General features: G+C 42.0%; 1 protein-coding gene across 1 annotated transcript; it reads left to right on the top strand.

Moving 5' to 3' along the window:
- Positions 1–760: 760 nt before the first annotated feature.
- Positions 761–2,325, top strand: LOC115171903 (neoverrucotoxin subunit alpha-like; the record flags this gene model as incomplete). Its single annotated transcript, XM_029729113.1, has 2 exons — positions 761–848; positions 1,419–2,325. Coding segments are annotated over 2 exons (648 nt in total), but the record flags the coding sequence as incomplete, so codon positions are not given.
- Between the last annotated feature and the right edge of the window lie 10,217 nt (positions 2,326–12,542).

Below are 12,542 nucleotides of genomic sequence, written 5' to 3'. Positions count from 1 at the left end.
TCATCAGGGTAATTGATAGTCATCAGGGTAATTGATAGTTATCAGGGTAATTGATAGTTATCAGGGTAATTGATAGTTATCAGGGTAATTGATAGTTATCAGGGTAATTGATAGTTATCAGGGTAATTGATAATTGATAGTTATCAGGGTAATTGATAGTTATCAGGGTAATTGATAGTTATCAGGGTAATTGATAGTCATCAGGGTAATTGATAGTCATCAGGGTAATTGATAGTTATCAGGGTAATTGATAGTTATCAGGGTAATTGATAGTTATCAGGGTAATTGATAGTTATCAGGGTAATTGATAGTTATCAGGGTAATTGATAATTGATAGTTATCAGGGTAATTGATAGTTATCAGGGTAATTGATAGTTATCAGGGTAGGTATGATAATTATCAGGGTAATTGATAGTTATCAGGGTAATTGATAGTTATCAGGGTAATTGATAGTTATCAGGGTAATTGATAGTTATCAGGGTAATTGATAGTTATCAGGGTAATTGATAGTTATCTTGGTAATAGATAGTTATCAGTGTAATAGATAGTTATCAGGGTAGGTATGATAATTGATAGGTATCAGGGTAGGTATGATAATTGATAGGTATCAGGGTAGGTATGATAATTGATAGTCATCGGGGTAGGTATGATAATTGATAGTCATCGGGGTAGGTATGATAATTGACATGTACTGTGAGCCAGACATACTTTACTTACCACCACATGGACAATGTGATATGCTGACCGTCTGTGTGTGTGAGGCAGAGAGATTTACTGCCTGTTCTCCTGCTCCCCTTACAGTGTGGAACCTGGTGGAGTGTACACAATCAAACCTTGGCCTAGAAAATGTGAGTGTTGACTGCTGTGAAGAATTAGCCTGTTAATACTCAGTCTTATTTCAAGTAAGGGGTTAGAAAATTATTAAATAATTTTTCAGAGCTTGATTGATAAGTAATGTATGCATGTGTGGTTACCCTAATAGGACTTCACTCTGTGGCTATATGTTGCTGTGTGTCTGTTTTTATATGGCCATACAGTATAATGTATCATCATTCAGCAAGTCTTAAATACTCTTTGTTTGGTCCTTTAATACCTAGAAACATGAACATTCTGATGGGGTCCTTTAATACCTAGAAACGTTAACATTCTGATGGGGTCCTTTAATACCTAGAAACGTTAACATTCTGATGGGGTCCTTTAATACCTAGAAACGTTAACATTCTGATGGGGTCCTTTAATACCTAGAAACATTAACATTCTGATGGGGTCCTTTAATACCTAGAAACGTTAACATTCTGATGGGGTCCTTTAATATCTAGAAACGTTAACATTCTGATGGGGTCCTTTAATATCTAGAAACATTAACATTCTGATGTGATATGAAGATGATTTGTGATATACCTGGTTTCATCCATCAGATGCCTGTGATCTCACACTGGACCCAAACACAGTAAACATAAAGCTCTCTCTGTCTGAGGAGAACAGAAAGGTGACACGAAGCGAAGAGGCTCAGCTGTATCCTGATCACCCAGAGAGATTTGAGGACTGTGAACAGGTGCTGTGTAGAGAGGGTCTGACTGGACTCTGTTACTGGGAGGCAGAGAGGAGTGGGAGAGGGGCTGATATAGGAGTGACATATAAAGGAATCAGCAGGAGAGAAGGGGGTGGTGAGGACTGTGTGCTTGGACAGAATGACAAGTCCTGGAGTCTGAGCTGCTTTAACAACCGTTACACTGCCTGGCACAATGATAATTACACTGACATAGACATCCCCTCCTCCAGCTCCCACAGAATTGGAGTGTTTCTGGACTGGCCAGCCGGCACTCTGTCCTTCTACCGAGTCTCCTCTGACACACTGACCCACTTGTACACATTCCACACCACATTTACTGAGCCCCTCTATCCAGGGTTTCAGCTTTGGGATGACTCCTCTTCAATGTCCCTGTGTCATGTGGTCCCTGTGTCAAACACAACATGATGTTTCACTCTAATCATGGTTCAGTAAGACACACTGGAACAAGAATTGATAGAAACTCTCTAGTCATGAGTTAACAGATAATTATTATATCTAAATATTCATGATTATACACCACTGAAGTTGATAGACTTTGTAAAATAATAATGAATAGAATGTATCACCACTGTTGTTAACTTCTCATTTAGACATCATTGATCGTGCTGCTATTGCTTATTCATGTTTGTAAATATTCCTGTCTGTAAAATTGTTGCCAAAACAATCCTGCTTCTGTATAAACGCAATTCCACTGAATGAAATGTACAGGTCACAGATTTGACTAATACAGGTTAATAAAACAGATGAAAGAAGTGCAGTTGTCAATGTTTATTTTTTTATAAGAATATGACATTTAAATCAGTGGAGGCTCCTCAGAGGAGGAAGGGGTGGACCATCCTCCTCAGTGAAAATATTTAAAGTTATCCTTTTTAAATAAAACTATACTAAATATATTCACTTCACCCAAAAAAAATATTAAAACACCCTGTTTTGCAATGAAGGTCTGCAGTAGCCTCAACGGCACTCTAGAGGGTAGCACCATGGTATAGCCGGAAGACAGCTACCTTCCATCCTCCTCTGGGTACATTGACTTCAATACAAAACCTAGGAGGCTCATGGTTCTCACCCCCTTCCGTAGACTTGCACAGTAATTATGACAACTTCCAGAGCTCTTGCAACATGGGCATGTTGTCCACCCAATCAAAGGATCAGAGAATTCATCTAGTACTGAAAGCATAAGCTACAGCTAGCTAGCACTGCAGTGCATAACATGTGGTGAGTAGTTAACTCAAAGAGAAAGACAATAGATGAACAGTTTTGAACAAATGTAATTTCTTCCAAAATGAAGGAGAAGCTAGAGAGATTCACTTTCACTTGCTTAGCTAGCAAATGCAGCTAGATACAGTTGTTTAGCCTACTCAAACACCCTGCTAAAACAGAGGGATGATATGTTAGCTAGCTGGCTATGACTATCCAACACAACACTGGAACTCTTCCAAGGTGAGCTTTTGGTTTGACACATTTTTTGCCACCGGGGCCCTCCGCCGTAACCGCTTACTGACTGTCCAATGTAACGTTACTTCATGATTGTAGCAGGTTTACTAACTCGTTAGTTCTATTAGCTATGTTGACTGATGTTACTTTAGCTAATATGGTGACAACGATGTAGGCTGTGTGTAGCGTTTATGATATGGTTTGGCTTGGAAAGTTTTTTTTGCCTGGTCACATACAGCTGACGTGTTGTACATTGAAGTCCACAAACAAAGGGAAAAGGTGAGAGGAGGAGAGTACATAGATGCGAGAAGGAATACAACGTGGCTGCTGTGAAAGTGAACTGTGTTTACACGTGATCAGGGGTGTATTCATTCCGCCAAATCTGTTGAAACATGTTTTTTTTAACAGAAGCAAACAGAATGAAACGGGGATAAACATACCTGAATTTGTCCAATAGAAACATTTTTGTTTGCAATTGTTGGACTAATGATTACACCCTATATCAGCTAAATGCTGGCAAGAGTGTGCAAGGCAGTATTGAATGTGTCACTGTCTGTCACCTAATTTTTATCTCAACCTGTGTGCACCTACATTGTAAACTTTCATTCATAGGCTACATTGTAACAACCTCATGATGGGTATCAAACCAAACTTTATTTGTCACATGCGCCGAATACAACATGTGTTGACCTTACCGTGAAATGCTTACTTACAAGCCCTTAACCAACAGTGCAGTTCAAGAAAGAGTTAAGAAAATATTTACCAAATAAAGTAAAGTAACACAATAGAATAACAACGAGGCTGTATACAGGTGGTACCAAGACAATGTGCGGGGGTACAGGTTAGTCCAGGTCATTTGTACAGCCCCATTATAAGGACAATTTGAGTATCATGTATATGCTTGGGGTCATTGTCCATTTGGAAGATCCATTTGCGGCTAAGCTTTAACTTCCTGACTAATGTCTTGAGATGTTGCTTCAATATATCCACATAATTTTCCATCCTCATGAAGCCATCTATTTTGTGAAGTGCACCAGTCCCTCCTGCAGCAAATCACTCCCACAACATGATGCTGCCACCCCTGTGCTTCACGGTTGGGATGGTGTTCTTCGGCTTGCAAGCCTCCTCCTTTTCCTCCAAACATAACGATGGTCATTATGGCCAAACAGTTATATTTTTGTTTCATCAGACCAAAGGATATTTCTCCAAAAAGTACAATCTTTGTCCCCACGTGCAGTTGCAAACTGGCTTTTTTATGGCGGATTTGGAGCAGTGGCTTCTTCCTTGCTGAGCGGTCGATATAGGACTCGTCTTACTATGGATATAGATACTTTTGTACCTGTTTCCTCCAGCATCTTCACAAGGTCCTTTGCTGTTGTTCTGGGATTGATTTGCACTTTTCGCACCAAAGTATGTTCATTTCTAGGAGACAGAACATGTCTCCTTCCTGAGGGGTATGACGGCTGTATGGTCCCATGGTGTTTATACTTGCGTACTATTGTTTGTACAGATGAACTTGGTACCTTCAGGCGTTTGCAAATTGCTCCCAAGTATGTACCAGACTTGTGGAGGTCTACAAATTTTTGGAGGTCTTGGCTGATTTCTTTTGATTTTCCTATGATGTCAAGCAAAGAGGCACTGCGTTTGAAGGTAGGCCTTGAAATACATCCACAGGTACACCTCCAATTGACTCAAATTCTGTAAATTAGTCTATCAGAAGCTTCTAAAGCCATGACATTTTCTGGAATTTTCCAAGCTGTTTAAAAGCACAGTCAACTTAGTGTTTGTAAACTTCTGACCCACTGGAACTGTGATACAGTGAATTATAAGTGAAATAATCTGTTTGTAAACAATTGTTGGAAAAATGACTTGTGTCATGCACAAAGTAGATGTCCTAAACGACTTGCCAAAACTATAGTTTGTTAACAGGAAATTTGTGGAGTGGTTGAAAAAATAGTTTTAATGACTCCAACCTAAGTGTATGTAAACTTCCGACTTCAACTGTATATCTGTTACATTGAACGGGTAAATGGAATATGAATGACAGTCATCCAGTATGCTGTAATAGAAATAAGGCCAAGGTCATGAAACAAAAATGTGTCCTCCCAAATCTTAAATGGCACTGACCACCACTGATTTAAATACATGGACCACATATACACCACTTTGGGCCAGTCTATTCCTGTAAATAGCAACCATGTTAAAATATATACACTGAGTGTACAAAACATTAAGAACACATTCCTAATATTGAGTAGCACCCTTTGCCCTCCGAACAGTCTCAATTCGTCAGGCCATGGACTCTACATGGTGTTGAAAGCGTTCCACAGGGATGCTGGCCCATGTTGACTCCAATGCTTCCTATAGTTGTGTCAAGTTGTCTGGATGTCCTTTGGGTGGGGGACCAGCCCTGATACACACAGGAAACTGTTGAGTGTGAAAAACCCAGCAGCGTTGCAGTTCTTCACACACTCAAACCGGTGCACCTATTTGATGTCTGCCTGTCTCTAAACCCAGTTGTCAGTAAAGAAAACTGTTAGTCCGAAACTGAAAGTAACCCCTATAGAACTCTGGACAGGGGAACTCTGTCTGGATACCACTAGGTGGACCCCTATAGAACTCTGGACAGGGGAACTCTGTCTGGATACCACTAGGTGGACCCCTATAGAACTCTGGACAGGGGAACTCTGTGTGGATACCACTAGGTGGACCCCTATAGAACTCTGGACAGGGGAACTCTGTGTGGATACCACTAGGTGGACCCCTATAGAACTCTGGACAGGGGAACTCTGTGTGGATACCACTAGGTGGACCCCTATAGAACTCTGGACAGGGGAACTCTGTCTGGATACCACTAGGTGGACCCCTATAGAACTCTGGACAGGGGAACTCTGTGTGGATACCACTAGGTGGACCCCTATAGAACTCTGGACAGGGGAACTCTGTGTGGATACCACTAGGTGGACCCCTATAGAACTCTGGACAGGGGAACTCTGTGTGGATACCACTAGGTGGACCCCTATAGAACTCTGGACAGGGGAACTCTGTGTGGATACCACTAGGTGGACCCCTATAGAACTCTGGACAGGGGAACTCTGTCTGGATACCACTAGGTGGACCCCTATAGAACTCTGGACAGGGGAACTCTGTCTGGATACCACTAGGTGGACCCCTATAGAACTCTGGACAGGGGAACTCTGTGTGGATACCACTAGGTGGACCCCTATAGAACTCTGGACAGGGGAACTCTGTGTGGATACCACTAGGTGGACCCCTATAGAACTCTGGACAGGGGAACTCTGTGTGGATACCACTAGGTGGACCCCTATAGAACTCTGGACAGGGGAACTCTGTGTGGATACCACTAGGTGGACCCCTATAGAACTCTGGACAGGGGAACTCTGTGTGGATACCACTAGGTGGACCCCTATAGAACTCTGGACAGGGGAACTCTGTCTGGATACCACTAGGTGGACCCCTATAGAACTCTGGACAGGGGAACTCTGTGTGGATACCACTAGGTGGACCCCTATAGAACTCTGGACAGGGGAACTCTGTCTGGATACCACTAGGTGGACCCCTATAGAACTCTGGACAGGGGACTCTGTGTGGATACCACTAGGTGGACCCCTATAGAACTCTGGACAGGGGAACTCTGTCTGGATACCACTAGGTGGACCCCTATAGAACTCTGGACAGGGGAACTCTGTCTGGATACCACTAGGTGGACCCCTATAGAACTCTGGACAGGGGAACTCTGTCTGGATACCACTAGGTGGACCCCTATAGAACTCTGGACAGGGGAACTCTGTCTGGATACCACTAGGTGGACCCCTATAGAACTCTGGACAGGGGAACTCTGTCTGGATACCACTAGGTGGACCCCTATAGAACTCTGGACAGGGGACTCTGTGTGGATACCACTAGGTGGACCCCTATAGAACTCTGGACAGGGGAACTCTGTCTGGATACCACTAGGTGGACCCCTATAGAACTCTGGACAGGGGAACTCTGTCTGGATACCACTAGGTGGAGGCAGAGTGTCACTGTCACACCATGATTTATTACCACAACTACAAGTTATTGTTGAAATGGAATGGAGAAGACAGTACAGTATTGTATTTCAGAAACAATAATGTGACAGAACAGAGAGAGAATACTGAAGTAAGGGGTAACTTGTGTTATTATTTGATTGGTGTTTGATAGAGGCATGATGTGTCAATCTGTGTAGTAGTGCATATCTTTATATAGACTATAAACACTAGTAAGTACATGTTTGATCAAGGAAGTGTGTGTCCCCAAGTGGTGTGTGTGACTCTTTATAGCACTGTATTTCTGGAAGTTGGAACATGCCCCTAAGATGAGTGTCTCTGAGGAGAGAGAGGAGGGGGGCGCTGCCAACCCCCAGACCCAGAGATCAGTACCCAGCTGTCTGTCTGTGACTGCTCCAGGGACAATCCTCGGAATGTTATCAGTGGACCAATGCACTTTGACCAAAAGTAAGGTTCCTGCTATACATGATACATTATAATGGAGGCAGAGTGTCACTCTAACACCATGATTTATTCTTACCACAACTACAAGTTATTGTTGAAATGGAATGGAATAGTCCCAAAGGTTTAATGATCAGGGGAAATCAAGTTCACCTCAAATACTTAAAATGACAAGACCTTTTACCAAGTCTGGTATGATGCTATGATTTCAGGGCATTAAGAACATTCAATTTGATTTTCACAGAGCATGATAGAACTGACCTGAAACAAGATACCTTTATCCTCATTGAAATGGGCATTGTGTTTTTCCCCTTTTGTGTACAATTTTAAATCCCTACTGTGACTATGGCAACTAGGACCAGACATACTGAATTACTGTGTTGTTGTGTCTCTACAGCTGAACATCTCTTTCCATGATGGCCTTGTCATTGAACCATCCCAGAAGGCTAAGGCCTCTTCTGCACACAACATGATGCACAATAGCGTCAATAAAACCCTGCAATAAAACCCACTAAATATAATTTCAGTGAATCCCATTTCCTTCCAGGTGTTACACAATTAACAGTGAGTCATAGGTGTTCTCTGAAACTGGTCCTGGAGAGAGCTACTGTGCTGTGCCTGCTGGTGCATGCTAACATGCGCCCTTTGTCCTGACCTTGTCCACATTCTGATTGTGCCCACATTTTTAGACAGGTGTAGACGATTAAAAAACACATTTTGATCTGATTGTGATCAGATTTGCGTGACCAAATGTAGGTAGCCAGGCACTTATGTCTGGATATTAATCAAGTGTAAACACATCTGGAGGGTAATTTAAATCTTCATTATACTGGCCTCGAAAATCATTGACAGATAGCACCATTGCCTTATATAGCATCAATAGCGTGCTACATACTTAAACTGCCTACTCATTTCGGACTTTTGATCAAGTAGAATTCACTTTTCTTTTCTGACTCGTGTGTTTGACAACAGCTGATAATCAGGTCATTTAAGGCGTTGTACCAGCCAGCGCGAATGTCAACGCAGTCACGCATTTGATGATGCATTTCGGAGGACTATTTTAAAAATTTCATATACTATAAAACAATTTTTTTTGCATACTATTTATGGTGCTTTCAAGACAACTGGGAACTCTGAAAAAAAAATAGGTCAAATGATGACGTCAGTGATCTTCAGGTAGTAAAATCAGAGTTCTAGAAAGATGCCAGAGTATCCGACATGGAATTCTGAGTTGGATGACTGTTCAAAACGATTTTCACAGTCGGAGCTCGTTTTTTTTTCCCCAGAGTCCCCAGTTGTCTTGAACACACTGAAGTCGGACAATTCCGAGTCCCCAGTTGTCTTGAACACACTGAAGTCAGAAGTCGGACAATTCCGAGTTCCCAGTTGTTTTCAAAGCGGCATTAGTAGATTATTATGGGTATTCGGACAGTACGGGAGGGTTGGTTAGTCTGGTGAGAGGAAGCCTCACCGCTGCTCCCTCCCTCCACTCAGACTGACAATCAGATGCAGTCCATCAGTCCAGTAAAATAAAAATAAAACACATTATTATGCTCATTCAGCTGTGCCTCACAATGCAACAAACGATTTATTACCAGTGTGATCATATATTTCAAATGTTGAAATATAATTTCAAAATGGTCTGAGAAGAACAACATTGACAGGGCAATTCAAGCATAGCCAATATGCAGTGATAATGTATTGGGCCTATAGCCTACTGCATTTACATTTTAGTCATTTAGCAGACACTCTTATCCAGAGTGACTTACAGTAGTGAATGCATACATTTCATACCTTTTTTTTTTTCTGTGCTGGCCCCCCGTGGGAATCGAACCCACAACCCTGGTGTTGCAAACACCATGCTCTACCAACTGAGCTACAGGGAAGGCTGCACAAACCTCATTGCTACAGAACTGTTTTTAATAGGTTAATGTTGCATAAGCTTAGGTTTTTTTAAGTCATGTTTAAAAAATACAATCTGAGTGTTAGACCTCGGCTTGCATTTTGACTCAAAGTGATCTTGATTCCAGAAAAGATAGGTGACCCTGATCTAAATGATCTGAGGGTTGTGATTCTCTTGATTCCTGTGTTTGTTTCAAATCTAAAAAAGTATTTATGGTGAAGACAATAACAAGAGGCCACACCCAGAAGAGTCAAAAGGTGACGTTCAACTATAGTAAACGTTTTCCTTCGCTACTGCCAGTAATGTTGAGGCCAGGGTGGGACCCCACAGACTGTATCCTGAATCCTGAACAGATCAGCCAAGACAATAAGTGGTAGCTGAGTAGTTCAAGGTCTGCCAAAGGTAGTCTAGACAAAACACCCCCTCTCAGAGTCCACATGGGCCTGATGGGATGTGGTCAACGAGTTTGGGCTGATTTCTTCAGATTTGTAATCATATTAAATGACAATTAAAGTAATTAGTAACTCAGTCATTAGTAAATTAGTAAATTAGTAACGTAAACAGATTACTTGGGTTACTTCCTTGGTTAGCCAGCATCTGCCTCCTCGATTTACACAGACCTGTCTGCAAAAGACAAAACATCTACCTGACAGACAGGTAAACTTTAATGTAGGCCTACTCACTTCCACTGAAACTAGAGATTTAGCTGAGTAGCTGATGTCATCCCTGTGCTTGATGGGAAGTGAACAGGGTGGAGTTGTGTTAACTACTAAAAAAAAGTCCTCTTGACAAAAATATCCTGGTGAAATGTTTGATTATCTGGTCCTCAGTATGTGGGGTTAGCCTATGAAGAGGTTTTACAATAACATGGCAGGCCTACATCACTGGCCTAGAAAGAAAAACAAGGATTTCATCATCTCTTGAAATGAACTACCGCTCCTTTATATTATAGGTCTATACATAGACTACTGGACGACACATGACGTTGTGTGAGTGGTAGCCATGACACTACAGTCACCTGAGTGTAGACTACTCTCAGCAACAAGTGAGTTAACCTTTTACTGCAGGGGCTAAATCAGGGTCACACAGTGTGTTTTCTTGGTAGTCTTAAACACATTTAGCCTACCTACCTATACCTCACACACATGGTTACGGGCTTGAAGAAGAAGACACCTGTACCATGCCAGATATACAGTAGAGTTGAAATGTATTCAAGTTTGAGTTTGCATCCCAATACTAAACTTTGTATACATCACAGAATACAGTAATTTAACAAAACCGTTTGCAATAGAACCACCGGATTCTTTTTTTAATAAAAAAGTATTCATTATTAAATTCTGAAAAACAATAAAATTCCACCCATGAGGCCACTAGAGGGCGATTTGGTCATTTGACTGCAGGAAAGGGATGTATCTCAAGGCATCCACATTGTTTCAGAGTGGAACACTGCAGAACACTCAGGTATACTGTCTGCTTCCTGACCACTTGAGCCCCCAAGGTCACAAGGACAGATTTTAAAGGCATCAGAACAATGGGGCATGATACTTACTGTCAACTAAAGCTGTGAATTCCTCTGAGATGTGTCACAACACTGAGTCTGACGGAAAGCTCATGTTGGCCAGTCTTTTCTTTCTGGCAGCAGCTCATGAAAAGTCAGCCGGTAGGTGTTTTATTCTACACTGAACTAAAATATAAATGTAACATGTAAAGTGTTGGTCTCCATGTTTCAAAAGCTGAAATAAAAGATCCCAGAAATGTTCCATAAGCTCAAAAAGCTAATTTCTCTAAAATGTGGGGCACACAATTATTTTCAAATCCCTGTTAGCGAGAAGTTTTCCTTTGCCAAGATAATCCATCCACCTGACAGGTGTGGCATATCAAGAAGCTTATTAAACAGCATGATCATTACACAGGTTCTGGAGACAATAAAAGGTCACTCTAAAATGTGCAGTTTTGTCACACAACACAATGCCATAGAGTTTTGAGGGAGATTGCAATTGGTATGTTGACCATAGGAATGTCCACCAGAGCTGTTGTTAATTACTCTACCATAAGCTGCATCCAATGTAGTTTTAGAGAATTTGGCAGCACGTCCAACCAGCCTCACAACCGCAGACCATGTGAATGGCATTGTGTGGGCGAGTGGTTTGCTGATGTCAACATTGTGAACAGAGTGCCCCATGGTGGCGGTGGGGTTATGGTATGGGCAGGCATAAGCTATGGACAACGAACACGATTGCATTTTATCGATGGCACGTTGAATGCACAGAGATACCGTGACCACATCCTGAGGCCCATTATCGTGCCAGTCAGTCACCACCATCACCTCATGTTTCAGCATGATAATACATGGCCCCATGTCGCAAGGATCTGTACACAATTCCTGGAAGCGTAAACTGTCAACGTTCTTCCATTGCCTGCATACTCACCAGGGTGACATACCCATTGAGCATGTTTGGGATGCTCTGGATTGACGTGTAGGACAGGATGTTCCAGTTCCAACCAATATCCAACATATTCGCACAGCAATCGAAGAGGAGTGAGACAACATTTCACAGGCCACAATCAACAGCCTGATCAACTCTATTCAAAGGAGATGTGTTGCACTGCATGAGGCCAGTGGTGGTCACATCAGATACTGACTTGTTTTCTGATCCATGCCCCTATTTTTTTTTCTGTGACCAACAGATGTGTATCTGTCTGTATTCCCAGTCATGTAAAATCCATAGATTAAGGCCTAATTCATTTATTTCAATTGACTGATTTCCTTATATGAACAGTAACTCAGTAAAATCTTTGAAATTGTTGCATTTTGCATCACTAGGTTAATATATTTTTGGTATGGCTTATTTAGGCCTAATTATTGTAAACAGTAGCGGATTTAGGTATGGGTGACATGGGCAGCCACCCAGGGCGGCATCTTGCAAAAAATTCGGAATGGTGACATTTGCGCAATCGGTTTTCTATCGCTTATTTGCACGTCACGTCAATGATATCATGTCACCGTGTGGGACTGTGGGTCAATTAACCTTGTCGGAGTGGGCGCCCTGATTCTAGTTTGTGAGCTAAGCAGGCTACTGCCTGGGAAGGTCTCCCACTCAGAAGTACGAGATTGGGAAGGGGGCGGAGGTAGGTTGGC

This window comes from Salmo trutta, chromosome 32, assembly GCF_901001165.1.
Source record: "Salmo trutta chromosome 32, fSalTru1.1, whole genome shotgun sequence".
Lineage (NCBI taxonomy): Eukaryota > Metazoa > Chordata > Actinopteri > Salmoniformes > Salmonidae > Salmo > Salmo trutta.
Note: the sequence above shows the minus strand (reverse complement) of the source record. Positions and strands in the feature narration are given on the sequence as shown.